The following is a 20,877-nucleotide window of genomic DNA, read 5'->3' as shown; positions in this document are numbered from 1 at the left end:
CAACATCTGACAAATATATCAGAATTATCTGAAACTAGCTACAGCAAAAAAACAAAACAAAAAAAAAATATTAGATTTTAGTATTTAGATTTTAGCCTTTAGGATTTCGTTTAGGATTATGTTACCATATGCAGTTTTGGTGACATGATTTTTCTGTGTTAATATGTCTAGCTCCTTTGAGTTTTAGGTTACACAGGAATCCAAGTATCTGTAATAATAAAATGAACTAATGGCCAGGAGATGGTCCAAACCAAAGTACCAAATTTTAATTGCAGTATGGATTCGTAGTAGGATATTTTATTTTGTAATCTGTTTAATTGGGATTTCAATTGTAACTCAATTTTAAAAAAAAATTGTGGTAAAGACTTTGAGAGCTTACAACTCTCACTGATCAATTTATTGCCTGCCCTTGTTTGGCAATTCTTTATAACATCTTTGATTATTAAGTCATTAACAAACATTATGTAATGCATAGCAGATCGGAAGTTCATAATAATATATTAAAGTTGACACTTCTCTGAGAGTACATTAATCTGTTAAGTATTATATAATGTAATGCTGCACTTATTAATCAAAGCTATTATAAAGAGTTGCCCTTTATGCTTTTGTATACCAATCATTTGTTCAGGAGACTATTTACAAACCTAAGGTCCTTGTAAAACATTTTTAAGCTTCTGCCTCAAGGCATTACATGAAGCATTTAGGAATGTTTCTGAAATCAGGCACTGACCAGTCAAGCATCACCCTGATTGCTCCAGTACTTTAGTCAATTGTTATTCCTGACTCTAACAGCGAACAGTCTACGGAGTGGGGAGCGGATCTGCCTGTTAAGCAGCACATAGATGAACGGGTCCACTGCTGGAGAGACTCAAGTCTAAACCAGCGCATATGTCTCCAGTTTACACAGCTGCCAGCACTACAGAACACCACAAATCATCATCGTACCAGATAAATTAATTTTTTAGGGAAACGTTCTGCGTAAATGACTAAAACAAAACTTAACTATTTTTTTCATCCCATTTTGTTCCATTTTAATGGTTGTGAATTGGTCCCATTCACTTCCATTATACACTCACCTAAAGGATTATTAGGAACACCTGTTAAATTTCTCATTAATGCAATTATCTAATCAACCAATCACATGGCAGTTGCTTCAATGCATTTAGGGGTGTGGCCCTGGTCAAGACGATCTCCTGAACTCCAAACTGAATGTCAGAATGGGAAAGAAAGGTGATTTAAGCAATTTTGAGCGTGGCATGGTTGTTGGTGCCAGACGGGCCGGTCTGAGTATTTCACAATCTGCTCAGTTACTGGGATTTTCATGCACAACCATTTCTAGGGTTTACAAAGAATGGTGTGAAAAGGGAAAAACATCCAGTATGCGGCAGTCCTGTGGGCGAAAATGCCTTGTTGATGCTAGAGGTCAGAGGAGAATGGGCCGACTGATTCAAGCTGATAGAAGAGCAACTTTGCCTGAAATAACCACTTGTTACAACCGAGGTATGCAGCAAAGCATTTGTGAAGCCACAACATGCACAACCTTGAGGTGGATGGGCTACAACAGCAGAAGACCCCACCGGGTACCACTCATCTCCACTACAAATAGGAAAAAGAGGCTACAATTTGCAAGAGCTCACCAAAATTGGACAGTTGAAGACTGGAAAAATGTTGCCTGTTCTGATGAGTCTCGATTTCTGTTGAGACATTCAGATGGCAGAGTCAGAATTTGGCGTAAACAGAATGAGAACATGGATCCATCATGCCTTGTTACCACTGTGCAGGCTGGTGGTGGTGGTGTAATGGTGTGGGGAATGTTTTCTTGGCACACTTTAGGCCCCTTAGTGCCAATTGGGCATCGTTTAAATGCCACGGCCTACCTGAGCATTGTTTCTGACCATGTCCATCCCTTTATGGCCACCATGTACCCATCCTCTGATGGCTACTTCCAGCAGGATAATGCACCATGTCACAAAGCTCGAATCATTTAAAATTGGTTTCTTGAACATGACAATGAGTTCACTGTACTAAAATGGCCCCCACAGTCACCAGATCTCAACCCAATAGAGCATCTTTGGGATGTGGTGGAACGGGAGCTTCGTGCCCTGGATGTGCATCCCACAAATCTCCATCAACTGCAAGATGCTATCCTATCAATATGGGCCAACATTTCTAAAGAATGCTTTCAGCACCTTGTTGAATCAATGCCACGTAGAATTAAGGCAGTTCTGAAGGCGAAAGGGGGTCAAACACAGTATTAGTATGGTGTTCATAATAATCCTTTAGGTGAGTGTACGTGCTTTAATATAACTGCTATTTTGCCCTTTTTTCTTTCCTTTTTTTTCTCCAAATAGGTGACACAAGGGACGAGTGCAACTGATTTTTATGCTCCGTTACATTATGCCACAAATGCTGTTGATTGAACATATAAAAGGACAAACTGTTCGCCTACATTTTTGTTGCATATATCAGTTTTACCATATTTCAGCTAGTGCTCTGTGATTTCAGATAAATATCACAGCATGATTAGTCTTCTGATTCTGACTGAACTCATCAAACGTGTTCAACAGGTCTCAACAGCGATGATGACTGTGATGATGTAGCCGAATCTCATGGCCACACAGCCCTCCAGCCTTTCCTCACCTCTCTCCTAGGCAACAGGGTTAGAAAGAGCAGAACACACCGCACCAGTTATGCGTCGCTGCTTCCAGGTCCATGGTGCTGAAGGTGTTACATAATCCCATCTGCAGATGTCTTGTAAAACAGGGTTCAAATTGCACACCCAAGTCAGTGACAGAAGAGATGCAGAAATTCTATACAATTATCATCATCAGAGAAACCTCATATTGGAAGCAACACGTACACGCCAAAGGGGTTTTCAAGATGTCTACACATCATGTAACAGGCAGAGATGTCAATCAGTGTCAGGGACAGAATGAAAAAAAAAAAAAAAAACAAGCCCAGATTAACAAAATCCTGTATTCTTGCTTTCCTTTTCTTTAAAGGAATGGCGATGGCCTGGAATCCAACCACGCTAATAAGCACCAGCGTCAGAACTGCACACAGCTGCACAGGGAGTATGTGAACGGTTGTGCGCAGTACAGAAAGAGTCCAACATCAACATTCTTCTCTCCCACCATTAAAGACTGCATTTTACAGAACTTTACAAAAAGATTTTGAGAACCACGCAGCAAACCAGCAGGCTTCCCGAGGTTCTGAAAAACGATGTCAAACAGAGGAGCAAGCTTGTGCTGGTTGGCTCATTCCAGTGTGCTGGAATGGCGTCAAACTATTATTCACCGTACAAACTTGTTCTGTGTGGGTCAAAAAAGTTAGGATGCAGTGATGGTTTGTAAGATAGAGGAAGATACACTGTTTTTCGGCTGTTTTGTTTTTTATGAACATGCGCTAAACGGACGTCTTCGTCTCGCTTTAACACTACAATGTGTTCAGTCTGAACAGCCCTTAAATTTCTGACCTTTATTTAAAGGGGTCATGATTTGAGAAATCCAATTTCCCTTGATCTTTTGACATATAAGGTCATTGTATTATAGTTTCAGTACTCAACTTATTTATTAGTCAAAAAAAAGGCTTTATTGAATCCAGTATTCCTAAACAACAAATGTTCTACGTCCTCATCTGTATTACATAATATAGATGAATACATCAGCACAACAGTGGGTCAAAGGTCATACCACATCACAGTCAATGGCATGTTTTTAGCGTTTCATCATTTCCATCATGTAGATGGAGTTCATGTAAAATGCTGTCATCCAGTTATGGGGAGATTGTTGGTAATATGAATTGTAATAATCAGCCCAGACTCTGTATGCACTCCAATAATCCTGCCCTGCACATTCCTCGTCCTCTTTATCGGTCTCTTCTTTTTCCCACCTTCCACGTGGTATGGAAGACTTCCTGCAGGATTTGGAGGTTGACCGGTGTTTCTGGGAAGGGCTATAATGGTGAGGAGGATTCATGGATTGAGGTGTCCAAGGCTTTGGTTTGTTTACCCTGGACAATTTTGACCCTTTAACTGCAGGTGAAGAGGATTCATTCTGCTGGTTAATGCTGTGGACCACAGGATTGTGTTTTCCATTTTCTGGCAGAGAAGGTGTGCGATTTTTGTGTTGTGGTGATCTGCTGAGGACTGGAGAGTCTGATTTACTCTCCACCTCCATCTCGGACTCCGAGGAGGAATCATCAGATGACAGGGAAACTATCTTCGGTTCAGATAACAACTTTGAAACCTCCTGCAGTTGACGAAGATCTTGATTGGAATGTGACTCCTGACCATATGATTTATTAGATCTATCCCCATCATCATCATAACTGTCTTGCAGTCCATCGATTGCATCTTGACTCCTATTGAAACCTTCATATTGGCGAATGAATTCTACAGATCTTCCTGGACCTTCTGTTATGAAGCTCTCATAATCCGCCACAGCCTCATTGAAGGACATAACCCTCCGTGCTCGTGATTTAAAGGAGGGCAGTGGAGGGATTTTGGGAAGGGTGTCACTCTCAACTCTCTGTTTAATATTCGAAACAGGTTCAATGTTTGTAGCAGATCGTAATGGTTTCTGCCTCCCAGGTTTGGGCGTGTGGTTTTTAGCTCCATGTGACGTTTTATCATCTGCTGACCTCTCTGTTATGACCTGCAAGAGGTCGGAGTCTCTAGAAGGTTTAGGTGCCGTGAGTTCAGATTTGACTCGTTTCTTTTTCTCTGGTTTAGGAGCATCCGGAATCTTTTGAGTGGGTTTTGGAGGTTCAACAATTATATTCCAGTCACAAGCCTCTTCCATGATCCCTGGTGGGATCGGATCTAAGCAAAAGAAACAAGGACATAAAACTTATGAAATCAGTGTTTGAACACATCTTTATATAAAAGCATGCTCAATAGCAAGTGTTTAACAGCAATGAACTACATGTAATCTTGATTATGTAAAAATATAAATACAAAAATCCAGTACTTGGTATTATTTTAATATGTGTGTATTCAGATTTTAAAATGTGTATAATCAGATTCCAATTACTTTTATAGATTACATTATCAGTCTTGACTTTAACAGGCGTTTGGGGGTGGGGGGGTATCAGGGGCTGAAAAAATGCAAACTGCTGTTTGATTTCATGTTTAATGAGAGAAGAGCAAATCAGTACTTAACTCCATTAAATGCAATAAGTTACATGCTATAAGTAATCCAAAAGCTTAGATGACCTAAACATTTTATTTTTAAGAGATTGTTACTAATTACATGTAGTTTGTAGTGATCAAACGATAGTAGATTTTGCTGATTCCGTCAACTGAAGTGGTGGAAAAGGCCAATAAATTATTAATTAGCCACTAGCTTTTAAAATCGATTAATAGAATGTTAAAACATTTTCTTAGTCTTTCCTTTCTATGACGGGCAAAAGACAGAGGCTACAAGAGTCCAAAATGAACGAGAGAAAAATTACACTGAAACCGCTTCTGCGACATGTAATTTCACTTGAGCCACGATCAAAGCAAATTCAATGACAATGATCCTGCAATCCAAACATGCCTCCCATTGAAATGCGCAGCCTGAAACACAAGTGCACGCGAGTCATCCCAGTCCCTACATTTGTGCTCCTGTGGCAGAAAAAGTGCAGATCACACCATTACTCATTCTGGTTTCTCTCCATGTCGTGTGGGTTTTTAAAATACACATCAAAACGCTTTCTAAAATTCTGTTCAGATGATGTTTGATAACAGGAAACAAACCAGCCATATTTTCCTTCAGATATCTTATTTGTTCTTTAAAAGGATTCCTAAAAACACAGAGCTTATTTAAAAGAATAATAATAAAAAAATAAGTACAAATGTGGTGCACATCATCTTACTGAAATGTGGCATTGCAGGTTTGTCAAGTTCAAAATTATATAAGATGAAGTTTTAATTTATAAAGTATTTAATTCACTGACTGGATTATTCAAAATTGTGACACGGCTTAATACATAATACAATTTTATTGATTTTTCAGAAAAAAATTTAACTTGTGATATATATATATATCATTACAGTGATATAAAAGTTACTCATATCGTGATATAGTGACATATTGCAAATTATTTAATGTAGATTTTGAGACCCCCAGCAAGGAGAGCATTGCACTAACCAATGCGAGAGAAAACGAAAGTATTGATCAGCTTTACATCCACAGAGATGACGAGGCACAGCCTTACAATGTTACTGAGATGATAAAATGTTTTAACAGTATTTTTTACATGTGGATAAAATGACAAATTGGTGTCAAATATAACACCCAGTGTGTTCATTTTTGTTTGAAGCACCAAAACTGAGCCCTCAATGGACAGAGTTAAGGAGCCAGCCTTCCGCAGCTGGTGAGATCCAATAAGCATAACCTCTGTCTTATTACTGTTAAGACAAAGAATATTTGAAAATATTCAAATAATATAAAAAAATAAAATTACAAAAAAGGTGCCTGTCAGATTTTCACCAGGTTTAGAATGAATGAACCAAGAGGAAAAATATAAATACTAAAACGTAAAGCACCCAAAATTGAACACTGTGGGACACCAGAGTTGACTGAACTAATCTCAGACCTGTAACCACCTAGAGAGCCAAACTGCTAACAATCAGAGAGACCTGAACCAGTTTAATGCAGTACCACAGACACCAAAGACAGATTCAAGACGGGAAAACAGTGTGATCAACAGTGTCGAAAGCAGCACTGAGATCAAGGAGGATGAAAATAGAAAAAGAACCCGGGTCTGAAGCCAGTAACAAGTAATTAGTGACCTTAACTAGAGCTATACTGTACTATGAAATTTCCAAAAGCCAGACTGTAATGGCTCAAAGAGACCATTGACAATGGCAACAGCTCGCTCTAAGATTTTAGCAAGGAATGGGATGGAAGTTGCTGAAATTGTCCAAATCTATATTATGCTTTTTTAGAACTGGAGTTACAGCAGCAATTTAAAATGCTGCAGGCACAACACCAGTACACAGAGTCATTTATTATGTCCAAAACAATGCAACACAGAGAGGCAAAACAGGATTTGAATAGTCGGTAGAGGATCAACTAAGCTAGTGGTAGCTTTCATATATGATACCTCATTACTTAACATGGGCGGGTTGAGAGTAATTGAAATGAAACCAAAAAAAAAAACAGCTGTGGTAGCAAGAATATTTTCTGAACAGTGTTCGTGCTAAAAAAAAATTGTAAAAAGTCTAAAAAACATGTTATTGAGGTGATTCAGGCAATTAGATTTGAGCAATCTATTAATAGTATTATTAGTCTAACTTTGATTATTTACAATAATTTCAGAAATATAACAGGATCTGGCTGATCTGATTTCTTCTTTGTAGTCAAGCATGTTGTCAATCTAAGCCTGGTAATATACATTCATGGCAGAAAGATGCCACTTTTGCTCTATTTCTGGATCAAAATCAAAACACTCCAATAAAGACAGAAAGTCCTTTGTCAATGCAGAGTCTTTTGAGTCAATGTGGATGTTAAAGTCCCCCAAAATATGAATTCTCTTGAACTTGAAGCACAGCAGAGACAACAAATCAGCAAACTCAGACAAAAAGGCTTTATTAGTCTTTGGAGGCCTATAGACTGTAGTGATGGTGGTAGTGTGAGGGGCAGAGACACTCAGAATAAGGCACTCAAATGAAGTGAACTGTGGTACAGACGCAGGACTTATGTTGTATTTTAGGTTGTAATGCACCATTATACCCCCAACTCTGCCAGAGAGTCGGGGAGTTCAAACAACCCATAGCCCGTGGGAGTAATTTGATTAAAGAGGAAACCATCACTCTGTTTATGCCATGTTTCTGTTAAGCATAAAACAAAAGTCAACTTTTTTTCTGTTATAATGTCTGATAAGAATAGAGCCTTGTTATTCACAGAGCGTGCATTAAATAACACCGTTTTAACCAGATTCAGAGACAGAAGATGACGGAGAAACCTCCAGACATGGAAGCGATGACAAATCGTTCAATTCAACGGCAGCATAAATCAGTCTTTTGGCATTCCGCCAAAACAGTGGAATAGAGATGGCAGTCATAGAGGAAGAGACACAACTGCGTCTTGAACTGTGATCCATGTAGCATTTTGGATGCAATATTCCATTGTTTTGACAATGTTCATGAGTGTCTTTTGGCAAATAATAGTTCCATTTTAAATTCAGTAGTTGCCGTGCAGGGTACCTTAAAGTTATGGAGGGACCCACATCCACAGTAGCCTCAAAGTGATGTTAATCCTGGGCAAGGATTTAAGCATTTACCAAATAAAGGTTTTTACAGCCTAAGGTTTTTTTTATTATTATTTACAAGATATGAAGCTGGAAACACTATGTATGTGCTTGACGGGCATATTTCCACATAGCTACATTTGCACATGCCCTCCCTTCAATTTAGAAAACTTGATTATCTAATCAAAATAACAAAATATGCATTGAAGTGAGGTTAAAAATATAGATGAATATTGTCAATGATGAAAGATATAGATTCAGCAAATCTCCACAAGGTGTAAGTGGTTGTTTTTATTTCACCTATAGAGGCCACTGTTTTACAGTAGAACCATGCCATTCCAACTATAGAGTCCTCTGGAGGAGGAGAAACAGGAAGGAATAAAAATATCAGCATCAACAACTATCAGCATGGACTTTTGCGCACAACTGATAGTTCCAAAAAGCAACTATCGGTACCAATTAATCGGTAAAACCACTATTTTGGAATACCTCTAGTTGTTTGTAATCAATACTAGATTGCATTTAAGAAGTAATCTACTAAACAGTGTCAACAGCCTACAAGACAAGTTATAACAGATGATTTTAAATGCTCCTCATTTTCTGTACCTGGTAAATGAGCGAGATTCAGAGAGCATTTCTGAGATATGGCCATCAGCTTGTTCTCTTCCTCTCCATGGCAACAGTAGGTCACAGTAACCCCCAGAGTACCTAGAAAACAAGCACAGAGGTCATTGTCAGGAAAAAGGAAAGATCACCAGAACAGCTGCTCATGGAGGGGCAGATTAGATTTCTACAATTCTGACAAGACTCACTGACAGTTCATCAACAAAAAAAATGGGCCTTCCAATTATAATTTCTGATTTTGCAGTCATTAAAGAGCTCAATGAGTTTGCATTTAGCAGCTAATTTTGCGACTGATTGCTATAGTTGCCCATTCAGTCTCTGACCCCTGTCTGACCATCTCAAAGCAGATGTCAAGCTCTGTTTCAAATCTCTGATTAAGCACTCATGTAAATGTTCAAGATATGCATTCATTAAAACCACAAAGAGGAAAACATTTCAAGCATTAAATACATTGGTGCACTTTGTTGCTCAACATCACAATAGGACATACCAAATCGCCCAGCACGGCCAGTACGGTGCATGTACGTCTCCCAGTCCTGAGGAACATCCAAATTAATCACCAGGTTTACCTTTTCAGCATCAATACCACGTGAAGTCTGTGAAAGAAAGAAATTGTATTTACTTTAATATTTTTTAGTTTTACAATCTAGGTAATTGTGGTGTGGGTGTTTTAATGAATGCTGTTCCTCACCAGATCAGTGGATATTAAAATTCGACACTGATATTGTTTCAGTTTCCACATCGCCTCTAATCTCTGATCCTGACTTAAACCACCTACACACAAAAATACCAAGGGGATTACATATAATAACTAGGGCTGTCAATCGATTAAAATTTGTAATCAAATGAATTACACGGTGTACCAATTAATTAATCGGGATTAATCGCATATACAAATATTTGCTGAGAAAGCCCCTCATATAACAATAACTCAATATATAATGATTATACATATTTATAGCAGTATATAATTATACAGTTATCTTTAAATAAATAAATATATATATTCAAATAATTAAAATGCTTTACATTCCTGGAGCAGAAGAGTTAATCATTGATAAGGCCATACAAAAGCGGCTTTAGAATACAATGTATTGTTTACTACCATATTATTGATCATAAGTCAATCATTGGCACACAGTTCACAGCAATCCATTTCACAAGTGAATTTGTCAATCAGTTGGATTTATTATGAGGGCTTGTTTTAGGGCCCGTTAATTTACACCTTACACGTTAGACTTCTCGGGTGTGTTGCGTCATAAACATAAAATGTTTAGGTCACTGTTTCGTTAAATATAGTTTAATACTCAATCTTTAAACACATCTTGGGATCCCTTAGATCACATTTGCGCTCCTTCAAGTGTTTTGAACGCAAGAATGTAACACATGTTTGTGTTCTGCCTACTGAAGTGTTTTCTTCACTGTATAAACTGTGTGTTGTGCACACAGCTGAAATTTCACTTACTGCCCTCTCGAGTAAACAGGTGGTACTACAAGCTTGCATTTCTCAGGAATCTTCCTTATTATGGTCCGTGGGCATGCAATTAATTGCGTAAAAAAAAAAATAATAATTAACCGACAGCCCTAATAACGGCTTTCATACATATTGGACCTTCATTTACATGCCCACATTCTACTTCAATGGTTCCCAAACTGGGGTACGTGAGGTGACAATGGGGGTACGCAAATAACATTCTGAGATTTACAGTTCTTTCAATTTCATCAGTCTAAAAATAACATTCAAACCCAGTTCATGTATTTCTCAAAGGCAAAAATAATTGTGTAGAAACACCAAAATGGTTGTGTCATAAAGGTCAGAAAAATATGCAATGAAATAACCCCATCTTTTGTAGTTACAAAAATGCATCTACTCATCGTACATCAAACAATATCTTTTTTTACCAGCCCAGCACACTGCTAGGTGACATAGTTTAGTGATAGTAGGCCTAAAAAAAAAAGGAATACTTCACTGTTTTAGCAGACTCGCACATGTCAGTCGAATTTAATTTGTCTGTTTTTTGCAGTTTAAAACATAATTTGTATTTAAGGTTAGATGCTTAGGGATTCTGATGGTATAAGTTCATAAGCTTTGATGACAGGTGTCAGACATCAGTGCGGCCAAATAATTTTCCACATTCACACGCAGTAATTTTCACTCACATTTGCTCGCACACTAGAGACCTGTTTTTATATTGTTGCATGATGTTTTATAATAAATTAGTTCAACCTTGCTAAATTGTCAAATGTTACATAAAAAAGCACCTTGAGCTGGCCACGCAATTGCACAGATTCTTAGCCGCAATGTTCAAAGTCAGCCAGCACTGCCTTATCTGCAATGATGCGCAATTCCAGGAACAGAACCGAACGCTATTCTTGCATACCGCGATGAGGGAGTATTCAATTTATATAGTTACATCATATCTAGCATTCCCATCTCAATCGGTAAGCCATTTATTCAATAAGTATATGATTAACATATGTACAAATATAACATGTTTAATATAAGGGAGTTGTTTTACAAAGATAATTGTGTTTAACAGACATATTTTCAAATTACCTTGTGTGATTTTTATCCATGTATTAGAGAGGGGGTACGCAAAAGAATGTTAAATGTTTGAAGGGGTACACCACTGTAAAAAGTTTGAGAACCACTGTTCTACTTGATTATAACTTTTAAAACAGGGTGAAACTTACCAGAGATGCAGACTGCAGGCAAACCTTTTGAAGAGAGAATATCAGCCAGGTGCTGAGCTCTGCAAAAAAACAGCTCAACTCAGTCTTTCATTACTTTCAATAAAGATCACAATTCTTTCTTCATAAAAGTCTGAAGTCTATATAGTCTTAAATAATAAGGCTGGAAAAATTTCTGTTACACCCATTACATCACCATGTTTTCAGATTTATGAAGGAATCGGAAAAGTGGGGGAGCATCTCTTGCCTGGAATGTAGATTAGAGAAGACCAGCGCTTGGTTAAATGGGATTTTACTGAAGAGTTCTAGAAGACACCGAACCTTCTCTTCAAATATTTTATGAGGCAATGAATGCGAGGGCACTATCTTATAATACTGCTTCAGTCCTAAAAGATAAGAGTATAAAAAAAGTACAAAAGCTTTTCTTACACAAACAGTTAAAACAGATTTGACAGACCCAAAAGAAAACAGATCAGAAAAGGACTGCAGGCTGACCAAGGAGTCCAGGGTCTGTTGGGTTCAGTCGAACAAACGTGGGCTCTCTCATGTATCTTGACAGATGTTGCGCAAGAGATTCGGGGTAGGTGGCAGAGAGGGCCAACATTTGTTTATTTGATGGTAGAGAGGAGAATATCCAGCTAACAAAGGGTGACAACGAGAAATTGTTAACACGATTGAGTTAACACAAAACTGTTAAATTAGAACACAGAAAGTCTCTAAAGCAAATTAACATGTCCCTTTAAGCAACAAATAAACCATTCTTACTTGATTTGCTCCTGAAAGCTGCTGCTGCTGTCATCCTCTAGCAGTTTATCAGCCTCATCCAAAACAAAGAGACGAATGGACGACGTAATCAGGGCTCCCAGCTCAATTAGTTGCTTAATACGTCCTATAAACACACCACTTCTTTACAATACTGCCACAGATACCATCTTAACCACACACAAACTCTATAAGAGAAGTTGCCAGTTTCATTACATTTCCTCAAAGTAATGACAAAAAAAATCTCACTTTGCCTTTCAATTATCTGATAAAGGCTGGCAGGCCAATTGTTAAATGGATAGCATGTTGTACCAAACTCTTATGACCTTCTTTCCAACGTGGAACACAACAAGAGATGTCAGGCTGAATGTTAGTCTGTCACTTGCATCTTTTTTATATACAAGGAAAGTGAATAGTTAATGAGGCACTCATTCTGTCTAACATCTTTTGTGTTTTACAGAATAAAGTAATAAGGTTTAAAAAATGTTTTTAAAAAAGTAACAATAAGCGAAGAAAATTATGACAAGAGTTTCACATTTTGAATGAATTAGAATTAAGTGAAATCTTTTAGAATCCAACTGCATTCAATATTACTAGCATGTTTTAAATGTTTTTTAGGAGATTGTGAGTAACCATAAATAAATTAATTTAAAAATGCAAATTAGCTAACCTAAATTCTGTATCTATAAAATAAGGGTGCATTCCATTCAGAAATCATCAATCTGAGCCATTTTCCCTTCTCAGACTTTACCATCCACATTGAGAGCTTTGGAGTGCTGAAAAGAGCGGGGCTCAAAAATTATGTCAATTTGAAACTCACTTTTAGAGTAATTTTATAAAACAAATTCTGTTTGGAATGACCGTACAGCATGGCACTAATGATTGTAATCTCTTAGAAGTGCCCTCCGAAGGTATCGTTTAGGCCATTTGTAACACAGTGTAAATTTTCCTTAGGTCATACCTGGTGAGCCAATGGCAATATGGCATTTCTTTAGGTGGAGTTTATCTTGACTGATCGGTCTTCCACCAATGAACACATGGCACTCCAATCCCTCCATGGCACTGCCTATTGCCATGACAACGGCATGAATCTGCACTGCAATCTCTCTAGTGGGGGCTAAAACCAGCACCTGATGAAAGAATTGGGGAAAAGTGGTTATAATTTTATTATTTTGAAAGGGAATCTAAACAAGCTCAAACAAGTTTTGTGTGCACTTAAAAAATTTGCGGAGTGTTAAATAAACATTTCTTATAATTTATTTAGAATATAAAATTAATAATAATATGATAAAATCCACAATAGAACAGGGAGGACGCTTCAATTAATACCTGAGTGGTTGTGTTTTCCAGTATGAGAGAGTCCAAAGCAATGGTAGTGAACACGCAGGTCTTTCCTGTGCCAGATTTGGCTTGAACAATAAGATCTGAACAGCAAGAAATCATTTATTTTACTCAAATGTTGTAGTACATTGTTTAAATTTAAAAGCACAACAGAGAAATGGGCATCATTAAAACTCACAAAGTACACGGTATTCAAAGTATTTACAGTAGGTATAATCGTATATAGTATTTGAGGATCACATTACACGCCTATCTTTAACGTGCAGCTAGTTATGCCATGTGATTAATGACACGCTAGTTAGGTTCAGACAGTTTTAAATGTAAGATTTGGTCCTATTTATTTTTATTGGGCCTCGTACCGAGTCCACATCTGCCCAGCGGGATTGCCTTGAGCTGGATGGGAGACGGTCTCTGAAAGCCGGAGGTAGATAAACCCTCTAGAACAGGTTTAGAGAGGAGTAAAGAGCTGAACTCGACCCCGTCGTTTATCAGAACATCGTTGGTCCGGGTTCTGGATTGCACCTCATGCGCTGCTCTCACGGAAGCCGCCATATTTCCAAACAAGCGACTTCGTCTGCACTAAATATATGCGTTGTATAGAGATGTTGGTGCCCCCTGCCGCATAGATAAAGAACCACCGCTTAAGAATACCTGTTGGCATCCAGCAGAGGGCGACAAACACATGTGGTTATTAGCAAATAATTAAATAATCAAAAACAAAATGAATAATCACTGCAAAGTAACCACAGTAAATGGCTATGTGAGACGTTAAACCTCCACAGGAGAGGTTTCACACATAAAATAATATTATGAAACCACAAATTAAAATAAACTTAAAGCAAACCAAAGGAATATTACCACGGCATCGATGTAGACCACAGTTCTCTACAGGCAAGTCAGTCCACTCGGCGGTCATCTTGGGAACGCTCTCGGGCTGCTGTTTTCTATGGATTCAAGCGTACAGCTCCTATCTACTTGAGTAAGGAAAGACCGAAATCTCCAACCCGGTTGTTCAAGATCACGATGACAGAATATATTTCAAATAAGCAGTTCAATCTGACAACAATTGTAAATTTTGCTTCTTAGCTAAGATCACGCAAAAGAATACACACACACACACACTTGTAGTGTTTCCATGTTTTATGGGGACTTTCCATAGACATAATGGTTTTTATACTGTACAAACTTTATATTCTATCCCCTAAACCTAACCCTACCCCTAAACGTAAACCTCACAGAAACATTTCTGCATTTTTACATTTTCAAAAAACATAATTTAGTATGATTTATAAGCTGTTTTCCTCATGGGGACCGACAAAATGTTCCCACAAGGTCAAACATTTCGGGTTTTACTATCCTTATGGGGACATTTGGTCCCCACAAAGTGATAAATACACGCTCACACACACACACACACACACACACACACACACACACACACACACACACACACACACACACACACACACACACACACACACACACACACACACACACACACACACATATAGCAGAATAAACAACTCTATTACCCATGGTACAGCAGAGAACAGTTCACCAATCAGAGAACTGAGGCCAACAAATCTCGCGAAACATGTCTCGGATGGACCACACACTCATGCAGTGTGAATGACGTAATCGATGTCTCTACACCCTTAAACTAATTATCTATTTGTATATATTATAATATTTAGCAATAAACATAAAGTATATTGTTTCTATAGTTACATTTATGCATTTGTCAGACGCTTTTATCCAAAGCAACTTACAGAGCCTTTATTACAGGGACAATCCCCCCGGAACAATCTGGAGTTAAGTGCCTTGCTCAAGGACACAATGGTGGTGGCTGTGGGGCTCGAACCAGCGACCTTCTGATTAACAGTTATGTGCTTAGACCACTACACCACCATCTCTTTTGTCATCTTGTAGCTGGTTGATTTGGTTCATGGCTTATAATGTCACCTGAATATAACAGTGTGTGAAAGAAAGGATTGATGTTTAGAGAAGTATTTATCTTAAACAGACCCTGGAAATATTTATCTTAAATACTGGACACAGCTCATTATAACAAATCAATGGGGAATAATCCAGTGATAATTGTCTCAGCTAGTGCTGGATCAAAAGGAATGAACTTTCAAGAGGAAACATAAAAAAAAGTGAGTGCAGTGAATTAATTTATTTTATTTATTTATTTATTTTGAATAGTGTAATTAAGCATTTTTGGAGGAAGAACATTTTGAAATTGTGGACCTCATGGACAACAACTTCAGGTTTTTAACACATGAGTTGGTGAGACTTTCTTTTTCCTTTTCTTACTCTCTCCCTCGCATCACATTGTTTGATTTATATATATATAAACGCTACTCAATATCTAACAGCTTTTATTGATTATAATTAGTGTAACTACATGTTTTGATAATTGAGTTTTGAGGGTTTCTCAGGACAGGAGTTGCAGTTCTTCACCTCTGTGTTGATGTTGTTGACCAGCGCGTGAGTATGTGCCACCTGATTTGCAGTGGTAATTTGAAAAGAGGGCACAGATTGGCTTTACTCTTCCTTCCATAATGTTTTAAAATCATGCTGATTCTTATTTTTCACACATTAGAGAGAAACAAAGACTTGCTTTACGTCTCTGTGACCAGCGTGCTGCTTCAGATTAACACATCCAGTATGTCAGTTATGCAGCAGAAAAATGTGCCACAGGCAAATTTGTTGCTGTTTCTGTTTTCTGGATTTACAGTACACTGGCACCTAAGGGAATGGATGCAGCATATTTCAAATGGAATAGTTTCTGGTTACCGATGCCATTGTAGAAATTCACGAATCACAGTCAGCCATGATTAATTTGATAAATAAGTGAGACTGTCTGGTAACAGGGCAGTCACTGTAATTAAAGGTAAAGTTCACCCAAAAATGAAAATTCTCTCATCATTTACTCACCCTCATCCCATCCCAGATGTGTATCACTTTTCTTTCTTCAAGAATCTCAGCTCTGTAGGTCCATACAATGCAAGTGAATGGTGACCAACATTTTGAAGCTCCAAAAAGCACATAAAGGCAGCATAAAAGTAATTTCCATTTAGGAAATTATATTTTATCTATGAACGATTGTTTAAAACATTATGCACTTTAAACAAAGTCATAACATTTAATTTCAATAAAAAATGCGATACTTGATTTGGATTATATTTGCCCATTGCACTCACTTGCGCCCTCTTGTGGGTTTAGGAGACAATACAGTACGTTTTTCCTCTAACATAAAGTAATGTCTTTAGAATTTGAATATAATTTGAATATTACTATTATTTAAGTAAGAAATTCGAATTTAGTTTTTCAGCCATTTTGTCAGCCCTATTTCATCCCCATCATTACTGAATCCTCACTTTATATTTTTAGTGTACAGTGTATAGACGTATTGTGTTATGGTATAAATATAATTTATATATAATATAAATTAATCAAGTCTTTCATTGAACTCATGTCAACCATGAGTTCACCTCTTAAATTGATAACTATAGTACAACACAAACATTAATAGTAGATAAAACACAGATATTATTTTAAAATAAACTGGTAACTGGTGGTGGTTTGTTATCTGTTTAAAAGTGCTTGAAGTGTAGTGTCAGAAAAGCACTATATGTGTAAAATATGATTCATTCAAAATATCTAAATATGAGTGTTGGTTATCTTTATTATCAAGTTATATTTCGATTTTAAATGTTTCATGAAATAACATAATTTCAGCACGAAAATAGAACATTATGACTCCGCCTCTGAATATCTCAAAATTGGAAAAAAGGGAATGAAGAAGAGAGTTAGGTGTATATACTGTAGGTGCTGACATCAAGAATAAACAGTGCCACAGGGGTGTTGCTCATGATCACATCATTAATTTGTAGGTCTCCTCAGTGTAGTCTGATTAATGCTCCTGTCTGTCTGGGCATCTCCCAAAGGAAACTGACTCAAGCAAGTCCAGTGACATCACATGATACGCAAAGTAATCTCCAGCTAAGTCTGATGAAACCCAGAACATGCCATAACTAGCAAACAGAGTTAAGGTATAATTGTAAATACAATGAATGTATTTAATTAATGCAAATATTGGCCTCTTTAAGCATTATAAATTGTAAATAGGAATTGACATTCAGACATAATTGCTCTTTACTGCATAGGCACCCTATACATATACAACATCCTGTTTAATTTGTGATGAATTAGGCCTGGTCACCAATTTGATTTAAGTTTTGAATAACAATGGGAGTGATTCAAAAATGACACAATCAAAACTTGAAGCATGTCGGCAGCAAACAAAAACACACACTTCCTTAGACCTAAACCTATGACCAACTCACTAAAAGACTTGTCTTAGCTTGTCTTCACCTGTGACTCACAGTCAAGTCATTTCACCAACATGCCCATCATTTCCTACAACTCCCAACATGCTGCAAGACACTTCCCTCAGCTGAATACTATTGTAGAAAGGCATCAGTGGTGTGCTGTGCTATAGGGGAGGGAAAGGATTGAAAACAGTGCGAGAGAGAGAGAGAGAGAGAGAGAGAGAGAGAGAGAGAGAGAGAGAGAGAGAGAGAGAGAGGGGGGAACTAATTAAGAGAAGGAAAAACAGGAAAGCTGAGCCCAGGCTGAAAGAAGGTAAGATATAGGTTTTATTTGGGGCTTTTAGGAAATTAGAAGAAGAAGAAGAAGAAGGGTGTTTTGTGGCATTTTCTGTTAAAGTGATGGAATAAAGATTAAATGGGGAAAAAGAGGGCTGCTTTCGGAACTGAATACCAAAAATGTAAATGTATATATATAATGTAAAAGTCCTTAGGATGATTAGACCAGCATTATGGCACATAACTTTATCAAGGTCAAATAGATTTTATTTCTTCAGAATTCATAGCCTCTTATGAGATTAAGTATCCTGTTTAGATTATTTTAACATTTGCATATACAACTAAGTTGTACCAATTATTTTTTGTTTTTTTAAAAAGGATGTTACAATTATATATTTTTTATATTTTTCCAAACAGAACACTCAATTTCAGATGCATCACTACATTAAAACAAAAGTTCCACAATTAATTTTTTAAACGAAAAAGAATTGGGTCCAAACCCTGATCTAGTAATAAATTGCAATGAGGTGGCTATGTAGCAACCTTTACACCTAAAAATGCATCAAGATCTACAATCCCTCCTGTTTTATGACAGTATATATTTTACAGAGATGAAAGATCTCCATTCTCCTCAGCAGATGCTGAGCCATGTATCTGTGATGGCACAATGGCCAAATATTGCAGTCTATGGTGTAATATTCATTATGTGATAAGAATTCTCTTTTCTTTGTGGCAGTCAGATGGTCCCCATGCTCAGATGAATTCAGTGATTGGTGCTCTCCAGGAGCTCAAACTCTTGCAGGTCCAGACTGCACTACAAGAGCTTGAATTCTCCCGTAAAACCAGCCAGGCCTCTTCCCCGCACATCAGTCACTGCAGCATTGCTCCAGACACCCGAATGCTTAATCAGAACAACCACCTGAACCCAACACGGAATCCAGAAAGAGAAAATCTTTCATAAGAATGTTTTATGACTGAGCTTGGCATGGAAGCAGCTTTGTTTCTCACTAGATCTCCAGTAGAGAACTGCATTATACCCAGACAGGAACCCATGATGATCAAGTACAGGGGAAATCTAAGCACTAACTCCTCTTTCTCCAGCTCTCAGGAAGACACATTTGACAACCATTTCTCCCCCTATAATAATGATGACTCCAGTGATTGGACAGCATCGTTGATGAATCAGAGTAGAAACAGACAGCCATTGGTGTTGGGTGATAATGCATTCACTGATTTGGTGGGGAACTGGCTGGACCTGCCGGATTTTGGATATCAGACAGCAAGTGAAGAGAGTGACTCCAGCTTCAAAGACACATTAATTCAGTCATCACTTACTAGTCACTCTCAGGAACTCTCTAAAAGATTCTCTCTAACTACTAATATCTTCAAACATGTTCTGCGCCACATTCGACCAGGCCAAGAGAGTGAGGGGATGGAGCTCTTTAAAAAAACAAAGATCACATGCAGTAAGCCAAAAGTGGATGCCAGCAAGCCATTCTGGGGGAGAATGAGAGGACTGAGTAAAAAAACAACACCCACCCATCAGGAGGGTGTGGCCTGCCAGAAAGCAGAGAGTCGGATTGGCAGAGGAAGGGTAGAGATTTTAGAGAAGCATCCGCATGTGTTTCATTACAGCTCAGCTGTGTGGGTCTAAGACTGGTCAAATAAAATAATTCTATATGGACAAATCTGTTTGATATATTTCTAGTGACCTATGAAGGAATATAATTTGCTCACCCTCGTATTGTACTAAACCCTCATGACATACATTCTTCAGCAGAACTCAAAAGGAGAGGTTTAAGGATGTTCTTTTCACTGCATTTTAATAGAGTAGCAGTTGATATTGACTCACTTTAAAGCTTAAAAGTGTTTTAAAAGTAGTCCATGCAACTTGTGCATCATATTAATAAACTTCTGAAGGTATACGATCCCTTTGTATGATAATTACAGAAATTAAATTTTTGGGTCAACTACTACTTTAAAGACATAACTACATTTAAATATGATCAAAATTACAAGTGTAAAAGCAATTGTCAAATTAACTCCCTATTTCTTAGCATTTCAAGAAAAAAGGAACAGAAAAAGTGTGAATATTTGCACACACTTTATGGTGGGCACAGGGGGTAAGATTTTCCTTCTTCCTCAAGTGAGAGTAGCACTGTAGAAGCTATTTATTCTGAAGATATGTAAGGTAAAATCTTCTGGGATGGATTTTTGTTACATAGAGAAGTAAGCAGGACAGAAAAAAATAGAAAATTATGAATAAAGTCAGATTGTATGGAATAATGAGTTTCTGTGGGGCCTCTTGAGACTATAACATGCTGTTTTTCCTTGTAATGTTTGTTTCAGTCTCTTTGGGTTTATGTTTAGGAGGATGTTAAAGTGCTAGTCACTGTACTTAACAGTCCTTTCACAGTCTTTTTCACAGAAAAAAATGCACAGAAAAACTATGCAATAGTGCTGAACAACTATGCAAAAATATTCATATATTTTTACAAATACCTTTTTTTAAATACCTTTTATACAAATACATGCCGATTTAATCAGCATGTTCATGTTCTCTGTAATGGATAAAATACACTGTGTGTATTATAATACACAGACAGCA

At 37.5% G+C, this 20,877-nt stretch overlaps 1 protein-coding gene and 1 pseudogene across 1 annotated transcript; one reads left to right on the top strand and one right to left on the bottom strand.

Annotated features, from left to right (window-relative positions):
* Positions 1-2,900: 2,900 nt before the first annotated feature.
* ddx20 (DEAD (Asp-Glu-Ala-Asp) box polypeptide 20) lies at positions 2,901-15,090 on the bottom strand. The gene is made up of 11 exons (XM_052108853.1): positions 14,016-15,090; positions 13,645-13,739; positions 13,277-13,445; positions 12,319-12,442; positions 12,049-12,191; positions 11,801-11,939; positions 11,557-11,615; positions 9,554-9,636; positions 9,353-9,458; positions 8,845-8,946; positions 2,901-4,822 (listed from the first exon to the last, which is right to left on the bottom strand). Exons 1-11 carry the CDS (start codon positions 14,206-14,208, stop codon positions 3,717-3,719), a joined length of 2,319 nt encoding a protein of 772 aa, XP_051964813.1. The 5' UTR covers positions 14,209-15,090; the 3' UTR covers positions 2,901-3,716.
* An 819-nt stretch (positions 15,091-15,909) lies between these two features.
* LOC127630559 (PAK4-inhibitor INKA2-like) lies at positions 15,910-19,923 on the top strand (annotated as a pseudogene).
* Positions 19,924-20,877: the final 954 nt, after the last annotated feature.

This window comes from Xyrauchen texanus, chromosome 37, assembly GCF_025860055.1.
Source record: "Xyrauchen texanus isolate HMW12.3.18 chromosome 37, RBS_HiC_50CHRs, whole genome shotgun sequence".
In the NCBI taxonomy this organism is placed as follows: Eukaryota; Metazoa; Chordata; class Actinopteri; order Cypriniformes; family Catostomidae; genus Xyrauchen; species Xyrauchen texanus.
This window is presented reverse-complemented; position numbering and strand designations above follow the sequence as displayed.